General features: G+C 35.7%; 3 protein-coding genes across 8 annotated transcripts; all 3 read right to left on the bottom strand.

Moving 5' to 3' along the window:
• Positions 1 to 289: 289 nt before the first annotated feature.
• Positions 290 to 10,350, bottom strand: LOC126697081 (uncharacterized). 5 transcript variants are annotated; one of them, XR_007646142.1, is made up of 15 exons: positions 9,906 to 10,350; positions 9,620 to 9,801; positions 9,427 to 9,530; positions 9,007 to 9,087; positions 7,807 to 7,910; positions 7,607 to 7,693; positions 6,979 to 7,181; positions 5,840 to 6,041; positions 5,688 to 5,738; positions 5,370 to 5,468; positions 5,187 to 5,246; positions 4,437 to 4,561; positions 1,176 to 2,478; positions 775 to 965; positions 290 to 687 (listed from the first exon to the last, which is right to left on the bottom strand). XR_007646142.1 is itself a non-coding variant. In XM_050393915.1 (14 exons), the coding sequence occupies exons 1-13, from the start codon at positions 10,167 to 10,169 to the stop codon at positions 1,188 to 1,190; spliced, it is 2,853 nt and encodes a 950-aa protein (XP_050249872.1). In that variant the 5' UTR covers positions 10,170 to 10,350; the 3' UTR covers positions 290 to 965; positions 1,176 to 1,187. The 5 variants fall into 5 exon arrangements, 2 of the variants coding, with proteins under 2 accessions (XP_050249872.1, XP_050249873.1); XR_007646143.1 differs by having other exon boundaries at positions 796 to 965; XR_007646144.1 differs by having other exon boundaries at positions 884 to 965.
• Positions 10,351 to 11,850: 1,500 nt separating this feature from the next.
• LOC126697080 (peptidyl-prolyl cis-trans isomerase CYP18-1) lies at positions 11,851 to 16,446 on the bottom strand. The gene is made up of 5 exons (XM_050393914.1): positions 16,169 to 16,446; positions 16,010 to 16,084; positions 14,486 to 14,647; positions 12,638 to 12,796; positions 11,851 to 12,284 (listed from the first exon to the last, which is right to left on the bottom strand). Exons 1-5 carry the CDS (start codon positions 16,169 to 16,171, stop codon positions 12,201 to 12,203), a joined length of 483 nt encoding a protein of 160 aa, XP_050249871.1. The 5' UTR covers positions 16,172 to 16,446; the 3' UTR covers positions 11,851 to 12,200.
• Positions 16,447 to 18,499: 2,053 nt separating this feature from the next.
• Positions 18,500 to 25,992, bottom strand: LOC126697078 (uncharacterized). 2 transcript variants are annotated; one of them, XM_050393911.1, is made up of 7 exons: positions 25,580 to 25,992; positions 24,327 to 24,784; positions 22,517 to 22,631; positions 21,280 to 21,948; positions 20,620 to 20,697; positions 19,582 to 19,695; positions 18,500 to 19,123 (listed from the first exon to the last, which is right to left on the bottom strand). In XM_050393911.1, exons 1-7 carry the CDS (start codon positions 25,922 to 25,924, stop codon positions 18,851 to 18,853), a joined length of 2,052 nt encoding a protein of 683 aa, XP_050249868.1. In that variant the 5' UTR covers positions 25,925 to 25,992; the 3' UTR covers positions 18,500 to 18,850. The 2 variants fall into 2 exon arrangements, with proteins under 2 accessions (XP_050249868.1, XP_050249869.1); XM_050393912.1 differs by having other exon boundaries at positions 20,626 to 20,697.
• Positions 25,993 to 26,326: the final 334 nt, after the last annotated feature.

The raw sequence follows: 26,326 nt of genomic DNA, 5'->3' as shown, positions 1-26,326 counted from the left end.
AATTCCATTCATTTCCCTTTATGTTGCTTCCAAACAAAGATACTTCTATTTATTTCCATTCCTTTGTTTTAAAATATCCAAATAAAGTTACTTAATTTCATTCAATTCATTCATTTTACTTAGATACATTCCATTCTATTCCATTCTTTTATGATCATTCAATTCCATTCCCTTATGAACTCTCAAACAAAGCCTAAAATTTAAGTTGTCACTTTCAGAACTACAAGATTTATTACACCCTTAAAATGTAAAGTTTAAATGCAATTTTTCTAATTTTAAGGAAAAAAAAAAAAAAAAAGCCATTCAAGATTTGACTTACATCGTTGAAAGGGGAAAAATGGAATTGTATTACATGTCTCCATATTTGTTAACTTCTTCAGAATAAAAAGGGAAAATCTTATGGACAAATAGATACCATGAGGGGATTCAAAAATTTAGAAGGGACTGTGCAAATAATGGAGACAAAAACTATAGATTATGCATCATCATTAAAAGAGGCTTCAACCCCTTCTCTCTTATCTCTTATGTTCCTTGAGAGTTACTTTGCCTTTCACCTCGTCCCTTGAAATCTCCTGTTCCTTGAGGGTTACTTTGCCCTTACCAGTGGTTACAGATACTTGCATTGAATCATCAACGCAAATTGTAGTGGGGGACAAGGACTAATTCCCAACTGTAACTCCCTTTTGACTGAGCAAAGAAAATCATTCAACATCATAAAACGGAGACAAGTTAAAAAAAAAAGTGAAATGGGAGAAATTAATGAAGCATTCTTACGTTCCTGCAATTTTTAGTTACCAGAAGTTCTTTCATTGTCCATATGACCCTATGCTTTCTATTCCTCCATTTGGTTGGTTATCAGATTTATGAGAAGGTAAATCTTCACCTTGAAATGAACCGTCTCCATTTGCATTAAACTTGATAAGAAGAAGATCCTTTTCCATCACAATCACACACATCTTCATTTGCTGCTTTGCATTGCACAGAATCAAAAGTTGCTAACAGAATGTCATTCAAAGATAAGGCAGGAAAAGCCATATACAGCATGTACATTATAATTAGGGACTTAAATACATAAAAGCAAATTTCTAACAGAAAGGGGAAAGATAAATAAGAGGGTTATAACTTAGATCATTGATATTTACATCAGAAAAGAAAAATGAAGAAAACATGTGCACCTCTCAACAAAGCTATCCAAGAGAATCGTCTTGGGTAGCTTCATCATCCTCATCCATTGCATCATCCGGTTTGTGATCAATATCAGCTTGATCACTACCCTCAGTATCTGACACTGATCCACCTTTATCATCAACTCCATTATCATCGTCATTGTCAGTGCAACTCTCAGTATCTGAGTCGGAAGTAGAACCCCGCTTTTCTCTCCCTTGATCACAATCATCATCTATAGCTCCATCGAACTGCTCCTTTAAGTCAGGAGCAACAATTCCAATCATTTCACCAAGTGCTTGACGTTCATGATTCCGTCTTTTGGCAATGGCCTCAGAAGAGGGGGCAATTTGACTCTCAGCCACCGGAACATTGGAATCATGTAGAGCCATAGCACCTTCCTCATCATTGTCTCTGCTTCTTGAATATTCAGTCCTTCTGGTGGCCATAGCCACAGGAGAGGGGGTACTTTGACTCTCAGCCACCTGCATGTTGGAATCACGTAGAGCTACATCACCTTCTTCATCATTGTCTCTACTTCTTGGAGATTCATTCTCTCCATGGACAGAAGGAGCTGTGCTACAAGCCCAGCTACCTGCAACTTCAGAAGCTAAAAGGTCTGTTGTTCTAATTGTGCCTCCAGCTTCTGTATCTTCCATTGACTTTAAATTTTCAAGGGGATTATTTGATTGAGAGTCATGCCTAGCTTCTGGACAAAGTGTTTGACCATGCTCATCAGTTTCTTGCACATGGCTTTCATCATCAATCTGCATTGTATCCTCAGCTAAAGTACTGGACTTATTCAAATCAATATTTCGTTCACCATCAAATCCTGGGCTTTCAGTTTCAAGAACTCGTTCAGTGCCTATGGCATCTCCCTCCAAAACAGGTGCTGTGCCAACTCCACCAATTTCAGAACCAAAGGCAGCCTTGATGCCATGGTCTGCACTAGTAAACTCTGCCTCTTGGGTATTTTGACATTCTTCTTGGCTTCTGAAATCACAATCATGCTTCTCAGTAACGCTGGCTTCATCACTAGAAATTTCAACTTGATTTCTGTCAATACCCTGTGCTGAAGCAGCTGGGCCAGCTTTAGCAGTGCTGTTACCACAGTAACCCGTTGCATCTTTCTGTCTGCCTAAGGTTTCATTTATGACCCCGTACTGTACATTGAGATCGATGTCAATTGACGTGTTCTCATAATTCTCCTCATCTTCCAAAGTCCTCTGCATTGCCTTCAGTTGTTCCTGCTGCTTAGCAAACAGTGCTGAAATTTCCTCAGTAGTGGAATAAAATGCTCGAAGTTGTGTTTCCCTGCATGGACCATATGTCCAAAACCAATCAAATCACCACTATTTAGGCTACTGCAAATTCAAGCATATTGAAAGACAAAATTTGGGAAAAAAAAAAACCATCCCTAGATGAAAATGTATAAAGGCTACCTAGCTCCAAAATGTTAAAATTATGCAATTGTAGATTAAGAAACTCTCTCTCTCTATTTATCTATCATTATCCATGTATTTATATCAAATGAAAAGCTGGCAGTAGCAATATACATGCTTAATCTGTGACATAAGTACAAAATGATCTAAAATTGGAATCAGAAAATAACAGACTCGGCAGAACATTAGGAAGGCGTAGATCCCAAAAACACACACGCATGCACAGAGACAATTATTACTATGGGAAATTCAATGTAAGCCCAAAAAAGACAGTAAACAAGTAATTTCATTCTTACCAAACATTAGCTTCACATTGGAAAAAGAAAAGAAAGAACAACTGGCAAAGAAGACAATGAAGCAGAATGACAATTTTAAAGTGAGCTACTGACCAGCACAGGATTATATAATTCACATACATTTTTAAGTCAAGTACCAGCACACAACTCAAGCTTAAAATAAAACCGATGATGTTGTTTGCAATGCATAGCAACAAGGATCATACTAGAGTTTAAGAAGTCCATGCAGACATCATTGATATTATCTTTCTAAACTTAAATATACCTCCCCCCCCCCCCCCCCTCTCTCTCTCTCTCTCTCTCTCTCATTAAAGATGAAAATGTCAGCCGTTGAGGTCCTTGGATATCATATGGTACGAAGTCCATAAATTTTTTTTTTTTTGGATAGAGACTACTTAGTGAAAATAAGCATGAAGTAGCCTAAAGAATTACAAAGCCCATAAATAAAGCTGAAGAGATGTTTTCCCTTTTATTAATATTCTATTTCTAACTTAAGTCACAGATACATAACCCAAGGATATCATTTGATATCCAGCATGCACAGAAAGCACACAACCAGATATTTAGGTAGACTAGAAGCAAGTTCTGAGCCAGGAACTTGCTGAGACTCACACATCCAGAAATGATATAAATAGGAGTGTTAAATTCTAACACAAAATCATTTAAAAATAAATAAATAAACCTCCTCATATACCAGCTGGATCAATACATTTACAGTTACCAGCTTCCTCCATGTCTCTCACAATGTTACTTTGAATTAAAAAGCAACATTTTGCATATCTTTTGACAAAGGAATTAACAAAATCCAGTGCCTATCTACCAATAGATATCTCAAGCTATACCAAAATAGGTTTCAGAGACAAGCAAATATTGTCAAAGGGTGAGCCAAACACAAGATGAATGCCAGAGCAGTAAAGAACAAGTTCATATGGATATATTACAGGCTACAGTTTTGGTTAGAACTTGTAATAAATTTTAAAATTCTCCACGGCCTTTGCAAATCAATATTTCATCTTGAGATGCTTCCGATTTTCCACTGATCCAAAAACAATTCAGATTGAAATTTAAACTGTATACCCCAAATCAGACGTCTTTTGGTTTCTCTATTACACAAAGGAACTGCCACAAATGTTATAATTTAAAGGTGCTAAGAAATATTGGCACTTGTTTTGATTTAGAGCAAGTTAACGACACCAACAATGTCTGTCAGAATCAGTTCATAAAATCCTTGCAATGGCCCTTCATCATTAGGCAATGGTATTGTAGGAAGGTAAGATTCAAGACTATTCCTTTCACCACGCTGGCCAATTCAACCAGGGAAAGAAAAATGAAGGAATGAAAGCAATAATGAAATAAGATATTTAACAAATTAGTTTATGGAAATTAGAAGTACAAGCTTGAGAAATACCACATAACTTATGGGGAAAATTTCATATTATCAGCAAGATTTAATAAAACTTGTGTCATGCATATAGAACAAAATGCTTTCCAATAGCTGATAATCACAAAGTATCTACAGCTTCAGATCTCTTACCGAAGCATTATCCGTTCTCTGGCACCTTTTAACCTTTGTCTCTCAAAATCAAGATCCCGCAGTGTGGCATTTATCTCTAGTTCAAGGGCAGAAACCTTAGCCCATGCTTCTTCTCGAGCTGACTGCTACCAACAGCAAGAAAAGACTCAGCTTAAAATTAGAATAGTTTCACTAAGATGCCTAAAAAGAAACTTATGCTCAGCTTGCAACCAAAATCATATTTAAAGAATTCAACACAATGCTAAATCCTTCAAATCTAATATTCAAACATCTCACTGCAGTGGATTAGAAAGAAAGAAAGTAAACTGCAAGAGCCCTAAAAATCCAGCATCTATACACACACATGCCATATTATTTTTCATAGAAAGATTGAAGCACTTCATATTTGAGAAGTTAACTCTCCTTTTTTTTGAAAACGTAGGGGTTTGAGAAATCAACTCTCACCCTATAACATCACACGCAATAAGCCACAAAAGGCATTAAACCTGGCATCTGTATGACTTCCCCTTATATGTAATCCACAGTCAGCAAAATTCATGTCATCAATATTAACACGTCATCTTAGTCGATGACATAATTAAAAAACATGGATATCTCATGTGCAAGGATTTAGGATGGGACAGTGAAAAAATCAAAGATACACCCTAACACCGAGGGTCAAAGAGCTGTATATATGACAATGTGGGTAACAAGGATTCATATTGAACCAATAGAATATTTTAATGAACAAAAAGAAGCTTCCGTTTCTACCTTTTCAATCTCTAGCTCTTTCCTCAATCTTTTGATTTCATGTTCAAGTGTTTCCACTCTCTGCTTCAACATCCAAACAAGCACAAAGAGCATTAGCTTCAACATCTTTTTTAGGTGAAAATAACCCAAAAAAAGGTAAGGCACCCACTAAATATAGTATTTAATTTTAACAAAAATTATTACTTTTCTTCCATTTGCAGAGGCTAGCTGCTCTTCACAAACTTTGGTTTCCAACTGGCGAACGTTATTGTCAGAGATAACCAACTTTTGCCTAGCGTCTTCCTGCAGCAGTCAAGGCAACAAAGAAATAAACCTCTAAAGGTTGAAATAAACTACATGAAATGTGCATTAATGACAATAAGCTCTAACTCAGTTGGCATCTCCTTCCCTTGTAAAAGCAAGTTCAAGTGTGAGTTCATGGATACAAGACCCAACGATGTGTTGTAATTACCAATAAAAAAAAGTGCATTAACTAAAAAAACAAAAAAACTACAACTATACCAGTTTGGACCTCAACGTTTCCACTAGCAAACACCTTTCTCTCTCTGATTCCTGAGAACACAAATGTGGATATATAATTCTGCTATTCTTTTAAAACAAAATATACATATGTAACATCCAGCTTCTTAATTACTACTAAAAAGCATTCAGACCTGAAGTTTATTAATTACTTCTTGCTGCTCTCTTTCTCGTCTTAGGCCTGCATCAGACAATCGTTTTAATTCCTCTTGCGCCTCTGACTGTGCTCTCTGCACTGCTGCTTTTAAGTCTGCTGCAGCCTTTTCTCGTTCTCCTCTTCTCTGGTCACGCTCTTCAATTAATTGTGTCTTGAGCTCGGCTACAGATGCCTTTTGACTACAAGCAAGTAATCAGGCTATTCAGATGTTTTTTCCTTAGAATTTTCTGACCATTTTAGTTTTAACCAAAGAGAATGATCAAAACCATGGTTTTGAAGCCCGGACCGTTCAAAGAACTGAAAAAGGGAGAGGTTCAAGGTTTTTGAGGTTGGACTAAGGTTCAACTAAGGTCAAACCGTGACAAATTAAAAAAAAAAAAAATTTCAATTACATAAAATAAATATAATAGTTTGTGAAAGAAAGACACAACTAGCTAATTTGCCTTAATGGTTAGCATGTCAGAAAACATTTAGAGCATGAGTGCTGGGTTTGAGTCCCCACAGCTGCAACTTAAAAAAAAAAAAAAAAAACTCCAAAAAAACATATTCATCTGAACCGGTTTAAAAAACCGGCCCGACCTCTAGTTTGTGGTTGAACCAGCCGAGCCAGTCTGGTTATGAAAACTATGGTGAAAACACCATTCTTCAAAGTGTTGAAACAAGCTCAAGTAACTTCATAAATTAGGTGCCTTTTTTTATAGCGAGAAATCAAACAATAAAATATACATAGTTTATTGTTTGATTGTTAAGTTTGTAAGTTAATACTCAACCCCCACCTTCTACCTTAGCCTTACAACAGGAGGAATCACCGTTTGACCAAGAACTTATTGGCAATTGATACATTTTTTTTTTGGGGGGTGGGGGGAAGAGAGAGAGAGAATTGAGGGGACTTTAAAAACCTTAAAACCTGTCTTTTAGGCCTGGGAAGGCTAAAAGAGTGGAGTGAGTTAGTTAGCTTGGTACCTTTGGACTTCACTTCTATTTGGTTAGATTACTTTAGCTAGGGAAAGTAGCTTTATAATGTTGCCATGGAAACATCATATCTAATTTAAAGGAACTCAATATTTAAAGGAAGAGCTTATAATAGCAAAAAAGTGACCAAAAAATGTGTCTTACCTCTCCATTATTGCATTTGCTTCTGTATATGACTGTATAGAAGCACTAAGCCTTCGGTTAAGGTCTTCTATAGAATGTTTTTGTTCAGAAGATATTTTATTGACTGAATCCAGCTCTATCTGTTTGACCTCCAACAATTGATTCAATCCATTGAGTTGATCCACGTATGATTTTGTAACAGAATCCTTGAGTTCTTTCATTTCCTTCATAATCAAATGACATTATGTGCTGAGTATTTTTAGAGTGAAGTTAGACATGGGAAAAAAAGAGGTCAAGGTTGGCAGACATTTCCACTAATTAATTTCAATTACTTTTTTTTTTTTTTTTTTTTGGGAGGGGGGTGGGGGGGAGGGTTAATTCCATAGTTAGGGGAGGAGGAATTTGAATCCCGAACATCTCCATTGGAAATGTCAAGAGGTGTCAATTGAGCTCAAGGCTCTTGGCCTAAACTAAGGATTATTTGATAAACAATCATCTCCTATGATTCATGCCGTAAGAAAAAAACACAAGTTTTTTACTGGAAGAAATTAGCATGAGCACAAGCCTATGCACTCACTCACTTGTGACAACTGAACACATCCTAGCACACACATAAGAGAGAGAGTCTCAATCCACCAGCACCACTTACATTTTCATGATGCTGAACAGAAGCACGATTCTCATTGCGCAATGTATCAATTGTAAGGCCCTGATTTTCCAACTGTTTCCTCAGTTCCTGCTCAATGGAATATTTGTTGTGAATAAATTATGTAACAAAGACTTTTTATCTAACTCCATAACTGAAGTTATTTCCATAGTCAATCACAATAGCAACCCAAATAAAGATACCTTGTTTGAACGCTGGAGGCTTCGAAAATCATCAAGAGAGATTGGACCCTCAGGAGCACCAATGCCAATACCTTTAAATCTCTTGTTTTCAGAAACAAAATCCTCTGCACAGAAACAAAAAGAAATAAATGAACAAATCCTGTAAGTATCATTCAATATATCAAATTCTCTAAAATGTCCAAATTTCAAGCCATCAACTCAAAGTAAACACAAACAGGCAACAGCATACAGAAGACTTGCTTGATCTAATGGGAAAATGAGCCTACAATAGCACCAAACTTACAAATTTTCCACCTAAGCCATGGCCATTTCTGACCATACAACCTACTGATACTGATACTGGAACTGGAACTTAGTCGTCTTGATACAGTGATGTTAATGAAGCATCTACAACTTTTTTTAAAATAAAATAAAATAAAAATAGTATTAAGGGAGTATCTACAACAGGAATGCAACAACAATCCAATACTTATTATTTATTAATAAAAGCCACTCACCACCTCTAAAATTTATCATTCTCACTTATCAAGGAATCGTATTTAATCTCCAACTTGGCCTTTCCAATGCCATGCTTTTGAAACCGTTATTCAAATGTCTCATTATGCAGAAGTCTATCTTTGCCATCAGCATCTAATCTATCTATATGGTCTAACAAATTCCATTTGATCTAGGAATGAATTTCAAATGCATTAAAATGTCTGTGGAACTCATATCATGACCTGGGCAAATGCCTGATGTAGACTTATAGCACTAGATGGGCTGTGTAGTTCCATGATCATGAAAACTAGGTTATCTTTCAATATTTTCTAATGTTCACAACAATCAAGAAATTACTGCATATATGCAGCATCCAAGTTTATAACCCAATATAACCAATTGTAATTAGCACTCTGAACCTGTGGAGCAAACGTTCAAGAAAAGACCAGTAAAATACCATAGCTCATCCTCATCAACAGGGGCGGAACTACTCAATGTGTTGTGGGGGCCATGGCCCCACCAAACTTTTCAATAATTAAAAAATTACCCTTAAATTTATTTAAGATTTTCAAAAATGTATGGATGATCCCCCCCCCCCCCCCCCCAAAATTTTCACATAATTCTCATGTAGTATTCTTAAATTAAATAAATTTTATTTTTGTTATTACTTTGGCCCCCTCACTCTTAAAATTCTAGTTCTGCCCCTGCTCGCCAATAATATACCTGCTTTTCTTTTTGCAGCTGCACCATCTGTCACGGGTGTGGACGCCAGAACTTCTCGATACACGAATGCAAATGCAAGTTCTGTAATAAATTCAAAAAGACAAAATGGTCAATAGCTCTCTAGATTGTCAAACACAATCGCTTGCAAACCATAAGAATACAAATTCTAGTACTAACAAAATCCTGAAATTTACTTTGTCCAAGCAACCTACGGAATCAGGAATCAGAGATAATTTAAATTAGATCACATTGCCACTGCAAGTATGTCTCGCAGGTTTGAGAAAGGTTGCATATAAACCAAGAAATCCCCTCTCCCAAACCTCGCAGAAGAGAGAACTTTATACACTGCCTACTACCCTTTTAGTTTAAATAGAATACAATTACCACATAAATAACACTAATCACATATAAGAATTTTACCATGCTGAGGAGGAGCAGCAAATGAGATAATGTCTCCGTGACCAACTTTGGCTTCGGCACTATTCTTTCTCAGCTTCTCCCAATTGAGATATGTCCCATTTGTGCTGCAACCAAAACACAAAAAACACTTAATTAGTCAGTCAAAACACACACACACGCACACATTAAGCATTAAAATAACGCAAAAATAAACCTTGTATCTTTGAGGAAGACCGAATAGTCAGAATCATCGGCAGTGGCGGAGGATAAGGCGAGCTTCCTTCTATAAATCTTGCAATGATTGGCACTAACCGCATTGGACTCAATCTGGAAACGCGTATCTTCTACTAAACGACCGATGCAATGCTCATCCGCAGTCAATAGCATGTTTATGCTCTGTGAATTTTGCAAAAGATTTTACTTATTGAATTGAAGTAATTAGCGAAATTAAGAATGAAATTGGAATGAATAGGGTTAGAGAGAGAGAGAGAGAGAGAGACCTGGTGGCGTTTACGGGCATTGGTGGAAATAGCGGTGAGGACAGCCCAGACATCGGGGTCAGAGAACTGGAGGGGTTGGGAGGCGATCTTGGAGGCCACGGAGAGAATGTGGTCCTTGGAGCTCGACGACGACGACGACGACGTGCCGTTTTTGTTGTTGTTGTTGATGTTAGGGTTTGGAGGAGAGGCGGAGGCTGAGGGTGAGCCTGACTTTGGAGCCCCAATTGGGGTGGCTTGATTGTTATCGTCCACAACGGCACTCATTTTGACTTTTTAGCTACAGTGACTGTGTGTGTATGTGAATGAGTGAGGGAAATTTTGGCGGGGGATTTCAACAGCCCTAAACTAATCACCTGTTTTTGTTTTTGACTTTCATGTTTTTGAGTGTGAGAAAGGAGGAGGAGGTTGGAGTAGGCAGGGGTTTTTTTTTTTTTTTTTTTATTTTTTATTTTTTATGTTGAGCTTGCTTGGCTTTTCTCCGGTTGTTTGGGTACAATGGGCGAAAGTAACAGCTTATAGTATCGCCATGTCACTGTTTTAGCAAACTGCATATTGGGTCTTATCCGCTTCAGGTGGTCAATTTTGTTTGTGGGCCTTGAATTTTTTTGTCTTAAAGTTTTTTTTTTTTTTTTTTTTTTTCAACTATATCTTCTTCTACATGATTATGACTTTTCTTTTTCTTTTTATTATTATTATTATTTAACTTCTCTTCATGTTCTACCCATCTTTCATATCACTCTTTTTTTTTTTTTTTTTTTTTTGAGAAAGCATTTTTCATATCACTTTTTTTTTTAAGAGTATCTTTCATTTCACTTAAAACATCTAACTATCTATAAAATATAATGTATAATCTATATTGTGGGGATAGGAAGGCTGAGCAGGTATGTGGGGTTATAGGCTGTGCCCAAGGACAAGCAAAAGCTCGAGGATGGTCAAAATGATTGTTAAGCCTAGGTCAATGGGTTGAGGACAAAGAAAAAAAAATAACAAGTCAGCTATGGTTCTTAAGGAACCGACCCATCTTGGGAGGGCTTTAGGAAGGTAACCATTATGGAAGGATAAGTTTCGGGGAAAGTGGCATAACTTAGTCAACAATAAAAGAAGAAATATCTGAGAAGAAGGTTGTTACCACCACATTAAATGCACTGCAGCCAATGAACTAGCTGCATTTATGGAGAAATAACACCTGAACAGTGTCATCTCAGCTCATAGCTATTCACAAAGCTTTCAGGAGATCCTGATGAGACAAGCATCCAGGGGATTTTCTACCAAATCAACAGGTGGAAGGCTAGGATAAAGAAGTGAAGGACTATATAAGAAAATGACCACCGTTAAAAATGGGCATATAATCTAAGAAGGAAGAACACAGTGTATTTAGATAAACTTGAGTTAAATATAAGAACATCTCATCCTCAAACTTGATCGAGAAGCGTGCTTTCAATCAATTTGTGCTCTCAATCTTATTAACATATGTCTTATTAACTCTGGCTCATACTTAATTTGCTAATACGTTTTCTTATCAAACCCAATCTCTTAAAAATATATTGTTTTGGGCTCATTGGGCTATCATCCACTGTACTTAGTAGACAGAAGTTCAAGATTCAAGTCCTTAAATATATCATTTCATATCACATACTATATAATAAAATATGGATCCTACCAAACGTGATTACAAGTGGCTATCTTCTCATGCAACAAGTATTTGCACTTTCATTAATTATTAAGATAGTTTACTTTATATTAAACTATGTTACTAGTGGATTTTATTTAACTCAACCGTTGTCATTAAATAAGAAAACTAGGCTTCAAATAAGGCTCTAAATTTAAAGATGGTTTTCTTAATTTCACTGTTTGCAATTCTTTTTTACGTCTTTTTCCTGTTGGATTAAAAAACTCATCATACTTCACACAAATATTGTGCAATATTCCAGCCTATTCCTGCATATCTGATAATCAGATTGTGCAATAGATGAGGTAAACTCAATAGCAGTAAAATTGTTCCTTGACTGGGTTCCAAGCAGGCACACAAACTTTATGCCCAAATACAAACAAGATTGGCACTTTGACGAACCCTATAGCAAAAAGTAATTACAAAAATATCAAATGAAAATACTAATAGCAATTGAAGTAAAATGGCAACTTCAAATATTACACTTCCGAAGTTATCCAAATGCTGCCCCACATAATCGGAGTATTTTATAAGTGTAACACTGCGGTCATGTTCATTGCTGCGACTGATCATAAGTGTAACACTGCGGTCATGAGTTCAAATCCTAAACTTGTTATAACACAAAACTAACCAGCAAGTGGATTAGCATGCATTGTCACGCGATTGAGTCTAATCTCTGCCAGCGGTCGATCTCCTGGACCTGTTTGAGTCTACAGAAAACCAAATTCAAATCAGTAGTAGTAATAGTAATAGTACATTCGATTTTCTTCATTAGGAAATTCAAGAACAGAAAATTTCCTCTAAAGTTAATTACAAGCTACACCAGTATAGAATCAGATTGGGAAGCATGAGATAAGAATTGGTAAAAGAGAGGTAAAATATGAGATAAGGAAGTCACTATCCTTTAAACACAAATTTAGAGCTCATAACTACTTGTCCAATCAAATCTCAGGAATTTCATAAGTAGCCTTTTGCCAAAGCCTTACATGCCAAAAGCTCAGAATAGTTTACTTCCAACCAAACGACAAAAAGGTATAATTTGTACTGAAGTACAATAATGTACCTTTTCCATGAGATCAAGGACTTCAAAACCGTGAATCACCTTGCCAAATATAGTGTACAATCCGTTCAAATGTGGCTGCTTTGCATAACTTATGAAGAACTGGCTTCCATTAGTATTGGGGCCACTATTGGCCATTGAAAGTATCCCTCTTGCGTTGTGCTGGAAAATAGAGGAAAAGGGAAAATTTGTGGTACAAAGATCAGAATGAAGTATCTCAAAACCATTCTTACTCAATTAACTGATTAAGCATGTCCCCACTCAAGAGTGCGGATATCAAGAGATGGAAAGAACTATAAGGAATACAACTATTAGATTTTTTTTCATTGGTAATTATGCACACACCCGAGAGGCTCTCGAACACATAACCTCACTCCCACTTTGCTCTCAGAACAAAGTTTTTCTCCAAACTAGTTTGGAGAGAAACTTTTCAAACTTCTCATATATATATATATATTTTTTGTGAATTTTGAAAATCTAACAGTTCAATTTTATGTTCCTTATTTTATGTTCCTTATTTTCTTAACATGCATATCAAATTTCGTTTAAATCAAATATTATTTACTATTCAATCATTAACTTATTTTTTATACACAATTTTAGATCACAAAAACTTGAAATTTTAACATTTATTTGATGGCATAGCAATTTATTTTTGATTTTCTTGAAATTTTGCAAGCAGGAATGATATAATAAGAACATGCAATAAAATCTACAAAAGAATTAGGAGGATACTGTGAAAAGCAGATATCAACTCATACAAAAAAGATCTCAAGAATAAAGATTATAGGCAGCTCAAGTGCTCACACCATTAAAAGTGTACATATTCCTCTCCAAATCATCTAGACAAGGCAAAGAGGAACTGTATTCCAAATGAAACTACTATAAAGATGGCTTAATAATGTTGGAAGTTTTGGATTAGGCCATGATTATTCTAGGAGAGCTAAAATCTTGATAGGCAGTTTTTAGCTTGGGACCTACAAAGATGAGAGAAACAAAGAGGACAAAAGATGAATACCCCAGAAGGCCCAGACCCAAAAGGTAAATTCATAGCCATTAAGAGCAACCCATACAGAACCAAATTCACCCTAGCCAAGTTATGGACTCCTTGTTCCACAAGAATGTCCTGGACATTTTGCAAGCTTATATAAGAGCAAATGCATGTCAAAGAGTAGCATGGAAGCCAACCTCAATTCCTATTTGTGCACTCCCCCTTCCCTAAGTATAGGACAGTTGCAATGTCCCCCATATCTTTTCATGATGAATACTTTACCCCCTCCATCATTATTTTCCATCAAACTAATGGAAAATTTTAATCGTTTAAACAAAATGTGTTTGAACCCACTCATTAGTGACCTCAATACCCTCTAATACAACACATCCAAGGCAAAATGATGGTCCTTCAAATTATGCATGCTGAAACGTGTTTGTGCATGCAATGTGTTTGTTATTGGAGGGTGTTAAGGTCATCAACATGTGGGTAGTGACAAATTTTTCAAAACAAAATAAAAAATTTCCATTAATTTGACAGAAAACCAACAGAGGGATAAAGTGCTCATATGAAAAGATAAAGGGGGACATTGCAACTGCCGTATACTTAAAGGGGAGAAGTACAATTTGATAGTCCAACGGTCATAAAAGTTATAGTTAATATTGCATTGAATAAGTCTAAGAGTCAAATAACTTGAAAGTCCCCAGCCTAGTTGAGATATAAAACCAAATGGTGGCTATTGCAATAGCACATCACTAGAATAGGTGCCGGCCATACTTTACAGCATATGTAAAGATATTACAGAGACAAATGGCAAATTCTAATGGCCTAACTATTACTTATGCATTAGACTAAATTACCTTGAGAGACTCTCTTATCTCATCATTGAACTTCTTGCCCCATATACTCGTACCCCCCTTGCCAGTACCTGTTGGGTCTCCACCTTGAATCATAAAACCTTTTATATTACGGTGAAATACGGTCCCATCATAATAACCGCTTGCACATAGTGCCAAAAAATTCTGTATTCAAACAAAATCACTAGAATTATTAAGAAGCAAATCACCTCTAAAAACAAGGTTAGAAACATTAATTCATCAACACATATCATGGTGATTCCATTACACAGAACTCTAAATTGCCATTCCAAATGCAGTAAGGTAAACAATCAAAACAAATGCATTACCAAAAAAAGTAAATAAACAAACAATGCACTCAATGTTAATTGGAAGTGAGAGTGCCCAAGTTCTATTTTTCTTTTGGTAGGAACAATGAAATTATATAACACTTCATTCTACAAACAGTTTCTCCACTCTGCAAGCCAGATGTCCAGTCCACATATCAGAGCATCTCTTTCTTGGTTGGGTTTAGCATAATTGTAAGGAGGTTCGCACTGTATTTTTTTCAGTGCTACATGTATTGATTTGAAAAATGATCTTAAGACTTCAAATCCTTCCTTTGAGTTGTGTGAGGAATTTGCCCTGCTTTAACTACTGTTCTACAAACTGCCAAAGCTACACACAAAAATACCTGTCCAATATGTACGAGAATTTGAAGGGAGAGGAGAGGAAATAGTTATTCTATCCTGCTGTTTTGATAAATAATAGGAGGGGAAGGAGCTTTCCTTTGTTTGGTTGAAGGGTGAAAATGAGAAGAAATGATATAATTGACAAGAAAGAGTTAAGTGAAAATGTTCCTTTTATTTTTATTAAGTTTTAGTGATATGAAGGATAAAAGGGAGAACACAATAATGATCAAACCTTAGTACCAAAATTTTGGGTCGGCTATGGATTCTCAACAGATTAATCATGGTCAGTAACATATATTCTTTTCTACCATTCTATTATATCTGAAGTTGTACTCTCTATTACCTCCTTACTTGAAAAAAAAAAATACATATCCCTTTCCTCCAAGTTCCTCTAATTTTAGTGAAATGAAAAATGGACTTTGAAGTGTACTAAACCTCTTCAAATCCCCTCAAATTGCTTCAAATCCTTTCTAGCTCTCCCAAAATATATATCCAAACAACAGAATGGATAACTAACTCCATCCAAACATACCCTTTCGGGTCAAAAGAGTAATAATATGAAAGTGATAATGGTAAAGGTGATAAGAAAATACACCATGATATATAACAATTCAACAACATGGTAAAACTGGAAATTACAGCATAACCGAACTAACCGAAAGCTTGGGACTGAGTGTGAATCTAAATAAGATTCAGTTAAATTTGCTTCAATTGTTTACTGGGGACAATTTTAAAGTTAATTTTTCAGAAGTATAATATGTTGGGTCTTTTTCTTTTTTGCAGACAGAGGTTCAACCAAAACTTTCCCCGAAAACAAACCAGAAGAGAAAAGTATTTGTTTATGTGGGGCACTAACCTCGGCAGTCTTGGGGACCTCGTCGCAGAAGATCTCGCACTTTATGTCGCCGAGGTTTGTGTGCAGCGTTACCGACTGCAAAACCGAAAAGAAAGAAAAAAAAAAGTGAATTTATGAACTGAAGGTGTTCGATGAAATTACACAAAGAGAAAAACTTACCATTGTATTGCGTATCGTGCTTCTTTTCTTGCTTGTTCTGTTTCTTTAGTACGTATTTCTGAAGCGTTTGAGACTTCGAGCTTTACAAATTTGGACGATATATTATGGGCTAAAGTATAAGAAACCTTCTAGAATGTTAGGCTATGTCGGTTGTCCTCTATTCTCAGCAAACAAAAGGTGTTCATAGGAAAATTCAAAATTTAATAAATATCGTCCTCTTTTGTAAAATTAGACCCGCGCTACTACTGAATTTCATAACGATTCAAGAAAGTTCTAGTTACATCTATAAAATTTTGTGATCTAGGATGTTTTGGACCACATGGTTTTAATTGTAAACTTTGAATTGAACGATTAATGTGTTTGATTTTCACTTGTGTACGTCATTCTTTGGGATCATAATGTTGATAGGATTATATTTTAAAGATTTTTAGTTACATATTGAAATTGACTGAATTAGTATTAATTAGTATGGATAAGAATTAAGTACACTACTTAGGTATTGTTCTTTAAATTCTTCTCTTAAGATTTTGCCATGTAAATTTTTTCTTATGAAATGGAAGTATATTATTTAGTTAAGTAATTACATGGCTGAATCTTAAAATATAAATTTAAGAAACAATACTTAAGATAAAATACCTATATTTTGTCCAATTAGTAAAGACATGCCAGATATACTAATTAATGCTGATGTTCTTGTTCAAATTCCCTTTCCAAATATGTTTGTGTCCTCATGCCACTAATAAGTAATAATTTTTAAGTAATTAATTAAATTTGTTGGTAATGGTTTTTAATATATTAATATTTTTTGGAAGTTTTAAATTAAAATTACATTTTCATATCCTTATCAATTCAAAGTTCAAACCATAAAGTGAAATTGCGGTTGTATATAATAGTTACATATGTTGAAATAACTGTGGGATGTCCTTTAGCAAAAAAAAAAATTTGTGAGATGTCTTTTTATTTAAGTATATCCCTTAAATTCTCCAAAAAGAAAAAAGTCTCATTAAACATTTTTTTCTTTTCTTTTGTACATTATTTTATTTGAAATTTTAAAAAATATGGGATTTACTTTGAAATGTGATATCCCAAACTGTTTAGATTTAGAGAGTTTAAATGATAGTCCAATTGTAATAACATAACTTATATTGCCCCATATTTGTGGTTTGAATCTTATCTCTCCATCTTTCACTATATATATATATATATATATATATATATAAAGGATTTAATTAGCATGTATGAGTTGTGTATTGAGACTTACATCAAGCATAAGGTTGAAATGAGCTATACATATGCATAGAGTCCTTATTGCAACTTGGCTTGTCATTTTTGGGGTGTATCGGTAGTTAGGTAACACTTTCATCGGATCATGACAAAATGACAAGGCAAATCGGTTGGATTGGATCATATTGTGTGTGCATGTGGTGCAGATTAACTTTTAACAAAAGGTTGGTTGTTCAAAATAAGGAAAAAGTTTGGCTCAATTTGAGCCAAACATGTTTGAGCCACTTAAACATGTTTGAAGTTATTTAGCTCCAACATATTATATGACAATTGAAGATACCATATGAGTGTGTAGTTTTAGTTACATAACTTTTTTAATGAGTCATGTGACTTGTTTAAATAATATATATTGATAGTTTTATAATTCATCATATAATGAGTCGTAAAAGGTAATTTTTTTTGAGAAACAAACACACACACAATTGGACTAAACTATCAATATTTGAAGCAGCTTTTGGATTTATCATGCAAGGGTCCAGCAGTGTGCATGTGCCTTTTGCTAAAAACTGATTCATTTTTAATTACCCCAATCCAGTGAAGTAAGCTAAATCTGTTAAAGACTGATTCATTTTACTCTGGATATATTCGACTGATTTAGAGGGTCACTTGGCCACTTCAAGTACTATTATTTATTAAATTTTGAATTCTGGATTGCGATAGGATTGTATGCCGATAAATGGCATGTGAAATAAGCTTGTTTTTGTGGGTTACACTTCCCCTTGCTACTTATATCAATTCACTACGATTCTGCTTCCTTGTACAAGGTGTAGCCCTCTCGGAGTGGGAATGACACCTTTTGGTCCTTGGGTGCTGGCAGTTGCAACCTTTGCTTCAATGGAGTTATCAGTTGCGTTTTTGCCGACTTCACCTATGTGGGTGGCTGCAATGGCTTTGGGGCGGCTATGGAATTGGATTCCTGTTATTTATAGCTGAGGTTGTTGTGGCCATGCGGCTCATTAATTCATTGGCTCTCGTTTCCTTACCAAAAATCAGGCACATTCATTTTGAATCAGTTGTTGACCCAAGGATAGCTGAAAGAATATCAAAAGCAAGCTTCCACCAGGAAAGGCTGGTAAAGGAAATCGGTTACATCAATTTCTTGCACTCATCATGATCAGAATTCCATTTACATGTTATATTCAATATGTGGTTTTCACTGCAGATGCTATATATAGTCCTTACTTAGTAGGGTCATTAGCAGGGTGGCACCGGATTCTTTAAGAAAAAAGAACCTGCGGAAAGGATAAAAGAATTCTAACACGAAAATTTTCTTCCTGCAAACATATAGGCTGTTTTTGCATCTTCAACTGCTTTACACAAAGAATGAGACAAGATTACACGTAATAGAAGCTATATGTTATTCATCCTCAAGGATCTCTCTGTAATAGAAGCTATATATTATTCATCCTCAAGGATCTCCCTGTGTACGTGCATGCATGAGGTGCTGCAGTACTTGTAGCTATATCTATGAAAAGGAACTATACCAGCCAACGAAGTATTACAACAGGAGCAGTTAATGTCGCCAGCTAACCCACTTTTCGGTAGTGAAGTGCTTGGTACAATTGGGGCACTTTTACCTTGATCATTGAGGGCTGCAGCTGCGGCTATTCTCCTCTCAGCAGCAGCTGCTCTCTTTTCCCTCTCAGTGGCCAGTGCCCTTTTCAGTTCCTCCTGATTCAGACACACCAAAAAAAAAAAGCAATCAGGATGGTTGTCATTGAGATTGAATAGTCAAAGATGGTGAATGTAGCAGGAGAAGGGAGATAAAGTTAGGTAATATTAGTTTCAAACAAACAATGAACAGTGCACCGCCCCAGCAAGCACCTGCACCTATTAAAAAACCTAAGTAAACAAGAAAGAAAAGCCTTTTTTTATATCATTGTAAAAGCACTAGCATGAGTCCCTAAAATCAAACTCAAAATTTTGCCTTTGAGAAACTTATATATATATATATATATATATATAAAAAAAAAAAAAAAAAGGGCAATGGGAATTTTCTTTAACTGATATAGTACTGATTTAGAATAAATTAATGTGAGATAGGGCCTGGTTAACTAGGCAAAAAATATGATGATGATAACAACCACCACAACAACAACAGCAAAAACAATATGATCTATAATTCTAACCTCTTTTGAGATCTGTGAAGCACTGCTAGGTTGGGAATTTTTGAGACTAGAAGTTGAAGTAGACCCTTGATTCTCTGCAGTTTTTGAAGTATTTTGACTTAGGGCAGCCTGAGCCTGCATATTCACACCAGGATGACATTGAAGACACATGACAATGGAACTAGAGAGGTGTACATTTATTAAGAAAAGGAGGAACATTACAAAGTAGTTGTGGTGTGACACACAAATAACCTCAGTTAACAACATACTTAAGTAGTTTACTAATAAAAGTTTTCTCAACAATACCATTTTTAAAAGACTCCAGAAAAAAAAAAAAAAAAAAACCATTGTCCCAACAAACCTTATTAGAACATAGCATCAATCCTTTTTTTTTTTAATTTAAATTTTGGTTGGTTCCAAAACATCTTATCCTCATTGTCCTGACAAACCTTAGTAGAATATAGCTCTAAAAGAAAGCAAATCAAAGATTTTAATTCCCATGAAAGCTATGATTAGACCAGTCCTCTCTCTCTCTCCCACCATTTCTCCTTCTCCCCTTCACTCTTGAATCAGAACCCTATCAAAAGCAATGTGAAAGAGGACAGGATAGTCATCTTTTAACAAAATATCACCACACCAAAGATCATGCCAAAACTGAATTCATGTGCCATCTCCCACCTACAAACCCAATAATTTGGAAAGAAGCCCCAAACCTTTTAATATTCTTCCAAAAACTAACACTAATAATCTAATTACTAACTCTATGTACAATTGTAATTCAAACTATAATTTACAAATGCTAAAATTTAGTTACTGGAAGGTGACTCCACACAGCCACTTCCTTCTTTTTGCTAAAAACTACAATGAAATACAGTACAAAAGGCAACAGAAGAAAACCAAGTGGAATCACATCACTTCAAATTTTATACTATTTAATTCCATGTTAAACCTAGATTTAATTCTGATAGGTATAAACAGGAGCACAAATGCTAAAGGCTAATAAATCCCCCATTATAATCTTTTCATAATATATCAGAACAAAAACTGCACACTATGCACCTGAACCTTCTTTTCTTTTGCTTTACGTAATTTCTTCAATTCTTTTGCTCTTGCTTTCCTCTTTGCATCTTTTTCTGCCTGAAAAACCACAAAAAGAAGGAAAACCATCAATCTTTCATGTTATGCATTAACTTGAATTGTCATAAAGCTAGATAAAGAAATCAAGGTAGAATGCATCACTATTGACAAAGACAGGTTAGTTGAGAAAACCATTGAATACGTAAATAAACATCGCAGGCAGCAAGTTTTTTAAGTAAGCATAACTGCTAATAAGTTAACGTGTTAATTCATGACACAATTACTTGAACCCCTAGAGCCCTACTTTTTTTTTAATGATTTTTGACACAGACCTAAGGTTTGTTCTTCATCTGTTTTAAAACTGCACAAACTAACATAGGATATCTGTGTTGCCAAATACAAAAAGGAACAACCACCAAAATCCCAACTTTGTAGTCTTTTCCTCTGTTTCTATACAGTTCTCAAAAACTTTGGTTAGACAGATATGTGAATTTTTCAAAATATATTTGAGAAATGGCACCCAAGAAATAACTTCAACAAATAACCATGACAATTGAAGCATGTAGTAAGAAGTCATTTAACTCTCATTTTAAGCCACCACACTGAAACATCACAGTTGACAGAATAAAAAAAATTGCGTACCTGCTTAGCAGCTTGAGATTCCTCCATTTCTTTTGTCAATGCACTAGGCACTTTAGCAACATCCCAATCCCACTTATCAAGGTTTGAGGCCATAAACCTTCTAAAAGCATTCCTAACTTCCTTCTCACTTGCCAGCATATATGGGGTGCGTCCTCTTTCATCCTTGCAGCAAGGATCAAGACCCTGTTCTAGGAGTTCCAAAACCTTATGAACATCGCCAGATTGTGCTGCTTCATGCAGAGGAGTTGATCTACCTAGAAGTTCGATCTCACTCTCACTTGATCTAGATAGTTCATCAGATTTTTTGTAACTTGAACAAACATCAGCATTATCCCCAGCACCCAAGTTGTTACCCATGTCTTCTTTGCTGGAGCCTGGGCTGCCATTATTTATCATACTCATACTTGAACCTGAGTCCTCTTTGATGTTCGGTTCCTTCTCATCTAATTCATTGACAACTTGTGTCAATTGATTATATAAACGCTTGGCTTCCTTTAAGGTAGGCCTCCTAACAGTCAATGCAACATTTCGAACAATGCAATGCTGATGGCTAAAATATGGGTTTACCCCATTAAAGAGAAGTTGACGGTTGTTTGACGGAGCATAAATGAAAACACAAGAGGAAGCATCAAAATAAGGCTTCCAAGCGGCAAGTAATTCTTGAATATCCTGGAATATACATGAAAGAAGAATTCCTCAACCTTAGAAGAGATTTAAAATACATACATATATATATATATGTATATATATAAAATAGCCTAATCTCCTTTATTAGGAGAACCGGGTACAAATCCCCCACCCATTGTTGTAACTATCAAATTATCCAAAAAAAAAAACATATAATAGATACAAACATGCATTCTAGCAGATATGTGTCCATGGTTCCAACTTAAACTTCAGCACTTTACAGCTAAGGCAATAGAATTTAAGTTATCAATAAGAATGGTCATTGAAGTTAAAGATATGTTAGAAGAGTAAATTCACCACAAGGTTTCACAAATTCGAGGTCAAAATAATATTGGGATCATAAAAAAACTATCACTGACACGGATAGAAAATGTATTCTTAAGAGATGTTTATATGCACAATGGAAACTTCTAGCAATGAATTGTTAGTGTCAAGTCATTTGAACTGATAAATATAAAACAGAATACTACAATGCACTTCACCATTATGATAACATCAAAACTCAAACAATTAAGACACAGCTATAGCAAACAAATTTAGCATTGAATACCTTCTTCAAAGCAAGTTCGTTATGTCGACGAAGTGAAGCCCCAGCAGAATGCACACTCTTGCCACTAGCATCTTTTGATGACTGTTTCTTTCCAGATTTAGCCCTTACAACATATCTACATGACAGCAGAGGGGGAAAAATCAACTATCTATTCATCATATTTTTTTTAGGGAGGGGGAGAGAGAGAGAGAGAGAGAGAGTGTGTAACAGCGGACTTTTACAATGTCTTGGAGTACCAATTTCTCCATGTAGACATAAAATGTTTAAACAATTATACACAACAACTATTATGCAAGCTTTTTTTCCCCCTAATTGGTAAGTTACACACGCCTTCACCGTCCACCCATTTGTACAGAAGGAGGTGCAATTTAAAGCTCATTGGGAACTAAATAACTTCATTTCCTCTCTTAGAGCCTCATTAACTTAAACCAGAACAGAATAAATGAGATAGATTATAATTTTTTATCCTAAATTTGCCAAGAAGTGTCCCACTTTGTTAGTTACCCAAATCAGATGGTAAACACAAGCAGAAACAAAAGGGTGGGCTTCTTCTTATGGACAGCTGCTAGGGGTGGGCTTCTTACTATAGACAACCTCGTTAAGAAGACATTACCTCTTGTGAATTGGTGCTGCCTTTGTCGATGTGAAGAGGAAACTGTGGATCATTTATTGATCCATTGTAAGTATGCTTATACTTTGTGGAGTGACGTCCTTCGTATGTTTGGGGTTCAATGGGTGATGCCCAAGAATGTTGTTTCTCTTCTTACTGCATGGTGGAATTGGTTGGGGAATCACACTTCAAAAGTGTGGAATATGGTTCCAGCTTGTATTTTGTGGTTAATTTGGAAGGAGCGCAATGCCCGTACTTTTGAGGAAACTGAGAGACTTGTAGACTGTGTGAAGTCTTTGCTACTCAGGACTTTGTTTGAGTGGTCCCGGGTTTAGGGGTTTACGCATTGTCACTATTTGTTTGATTTCCTTAATTCTGTTAGCCTTTCTTTTTTATTGGTTTGTATTCTTTTCAGTGCAGTGAGTTTACTATTGTAAATTCATTGTGCTTTTTTTTTATCAATAAAGCTGTTATTATCTATCAAAAAAAAAAACATAAGCAGAAACAACGTACAGCTGTAAAGCCAAATTTTGCCTATAAAAGAAAAATGTAATTGCAAGACAACCATATAATGAAAACCAAAATCTAGAGATAGCATTCTAGAAACGCCTTGAGGCTTGCCTCGAGGCCAGGGATGCCTGAAGAAGCCATTATAAGACTCATCCCATGTGTGCATAAAGGAAATAAGCTTCATACAAGACTCTGATCTAAAGTTAATGTAACATGACACAGATTAAACAATTACAATATTTAGGAGGAAAAGCTTGTTTTAAAGAAAAATTTCCAAAAGGCATGTGGTGTTTAAATATCAGAGCTTGCCTTGAAGTGTGACTAATGATGATGCCTCAAGAATCAAAGCTAATTTGTAGAGTTCCTCCACAAAGCTTAGGGAACATTCAACTTGTGCATGAGCCTCAGACGTCTCATGCACACACTCCGTACAGTAAGGCAAGTCTGACACTGAGAACAGTGTTCTATCCTCCATTTGTGGCAGGGGAGAAGCAAAAAAGCAAAGATGAAAACATTTTTTTATTGGTAAGTTACACACACACAATAGGTGACATCAGTCTCCACCCATTCTAATGGGAGAAGAAAGTGCCAACCATTTGAGATAAAGGGCATTGGTGCAAAGATAAAAACATTAATGAAAATCTTTCTATTACCACTATTTAGTTCATTCAAAGAAGGAAATATTCTAACCTGTGGAATGTTTTGTGAGCAACGACCTTATTACCATCAAAGACACAGCCAGCAAAGTGCCCACCACTTGCAAGCAACACAATTCTCAAATGGGTATTATCCCTCGGTTCATGAATCAAACTTTTCAGTCTCTCAATCACCTCGTTCTCTCTTAAGCATGGCATGTACCCACCAATATCTTCTCTTATATCACTTTCATAAGAAATATTTTCAGATTCATTCATAAGTAAACTCTTCCAAACCGAAACTCTCTCTCTCGTATTAAGCTGGATAAATAGCTTTTGCTTAAAGTTTTCGTTTGCTCCCTTGTGCAAATCACTGTTGGGGCCAACTCCCTTCTCAGCTTCATCCTCCGATCCGGATATACTTGATACATCATACTCTTTGAAAGAGTCAGATGTCAACTCATCAAAGTCTTCCTCCCTCACAATTTTCTTTCCAGCAACGCTAAGCTTCACCTAAGGTCACATATAACCAAGTATATGCTTTGAATAAGCATTCAAAAAACAAAACAAAACAAAAAACAAAACTTTAATCAACATATCCCCAATTCCACTGACCTAAAATACTAGGGTTGCATTTGGATTTGAGGATTTCAAATCAAGGAATTTGAAGAACAGTTGTTACTATAAACTGCTTGGTATAAATTTAACATGTGATGAAGTGAGTTTTAGAAATTGCTCAAAGAAAAACACTAGTGATGTTATGGATTTAAACTGACATCTTAAACCTAGTAATTTCAAATCCACATATTAATAAAGCTCAATCTCCTCATAAATTTCATCAATAATAAAAAAAAAAATCTATCATTCCATACTCTATTCAAGTTATTAAAACCACATATTGAAATCCAAATCCTTTTCTTTCAATTCCTTAATCCAAAGGAACCATAGGTGTTTTTCTTTCTTCAAAAGATTTCAAAAGCATATAAATCAAACATTTTTCTCTGATCATTAGCTGATTTTTTGACTTAGTTCAAAAAATAACAGTTATGAAAAGAGTATAAAGGTACTGTTTGTTCTAGCATTAAAAGCAAGTCCTTTTAGCTTCCAAAATCAATGAAAACTCTTTAGAGAAAACAATGGTTAATAAAAATTGGGTTTTTTTTTTCACAAAATTGAGATTACACAATACCATATACAATCCAGAACATACCTGACCCAAACAATTTGTCCCAATTCAATTGAAGCGAACCAAAAAAAGCAATCTATCAATGAGAAATTTAAAAGCTGAGTAATTTAGATGGTTATTACATTGAATCTGTGAATGTCGGACTTGAAGTGCGAGCGCTGGTCTTGGAGGGACTCGAACTCAGCCTTGCAGGTATTGCAGGTCAATCTAGGTACTACTACGGCGACGTTTTGGGAGGCATTCTCGTCCTTTATAGGGTCGTCTAGGGTTTCGGCGGCGGCGGCGGAGATTTTGGTGTTATCGAGGGACTCGGAGATTGAAGCTATAGAAGAGTGTAGAGATGAGAGGACGCGGCAGGAATCGAAGAATTGTGGTGGGAGGTCGAATATAGAACGGTGTCGTTTCTCTTGCTGATGGTTGTTCGTGTTCCTGTCAGTGGTGGCGGTGGAAAGAGGAACGGTCGCCATGGCCGTCGATTTTTTGGATTCTGTGAGTTTCGTTAAGTTTAGAGGATGTGTACTGAACTAAAACCACATGACTATTGTTCGTGGTAATACCGTAAATAGTCTAGTTTAAAAAAAAAAAAAATGGTAGTCTGATTAGCCAATTTCCAAAAAAAAAAAAAAAAATTGCACTTTACCCATATGGGGTCTGACCCGTTTTAACGATGACCTCTGTTAGATCCCCGCTATCCACCTTTGCTATTTCCATTAGAAAATCCTCTTTACTATATAAATCAAAATTATAACCCTAAAAGGAAGAACGAGCTCTCTCTCCCTCTTTCTACCTTAGAATCCCTAAAAATCCCCAAACCCATAATCCCTTTCTCTCTTCACTTAGATTGCCAAAGTGAAATTTGACACTTGCAA

Source organism: Quercus robur, chromosome 8 (genome assembly GCF_932294415.1).
Source record: "Quercus robur chromosome 8, dhQueRobu3.1, whole genome shotgun sequence".
Lineage (NCBI taxonomy): Eukaryota > Viridiplantae > Streptophyta > Magnoliopsida > Fagales > Fagaceae > Quercus > Quercus robur.
Note: the sequence above shows the minus strand (reverse complement) of the source record. Positions and strands in the feature narration are given on the sequence as shown.

Coding starts and splice junctions, on each gene's coding strand:
- LOC126697081 (XM_050393915.1), bottom strand. CDS start 10,169: ATGAGTGCCGTTGTGGACGATAACAATCAAGCCACCCCAATTGGGGCT. Junction 9,802..9,905: donor ATGCCCGTAAACGCCACCAG/GTCTCTCTCTCT, acceptor CAAAATTCACAG/AGCATAAACATGCTATTGAC. Junction 7,694..7,806: donor GCCTCCAGCGTTCAAACAAG/GTATCTTTATTT, acceptor TCCATTGAGCAG/GAACTGAGGAAACAGTTGGA.
- LOC126697080 (XM_050393914.1), bottom strand. Junction 12,797..14,485: donor AGATAAGAGAGTCTCTCAAG/GTAATTTAGTCT, acceptor TCTATTTTCCAG/CACAACGCAAGAGGGATACT. Junction 12,285..12,637: donor TCCTTGATCTCATGGAAAAG/GTACATTATTGT, acceptor GGTTTTCTGTAG/ACTCAAACAGGTCCAGGAGA.
- LOC126697078 (XM_050393911.1), bottom strand. CDS start 25,924: ATGGCGACCGTTCCTCTTTCCACCGCCACCACTGACAGGAACACGAAC. Junction 22,632..24,326: donor GCTCACAAAACATTCCACAG/GTTAGAATATTT, acceptor GCTGTCATGTAG/ATATGTTGTAAGGGCTAAAT. Junction 19,696..20,619: donor CAAAAGAAAAGAAGGTTCAG/GTGCATAGTGTG, acceptor GTGAATATGCAG/GCTCAGGCTGCCCTAAGTCA.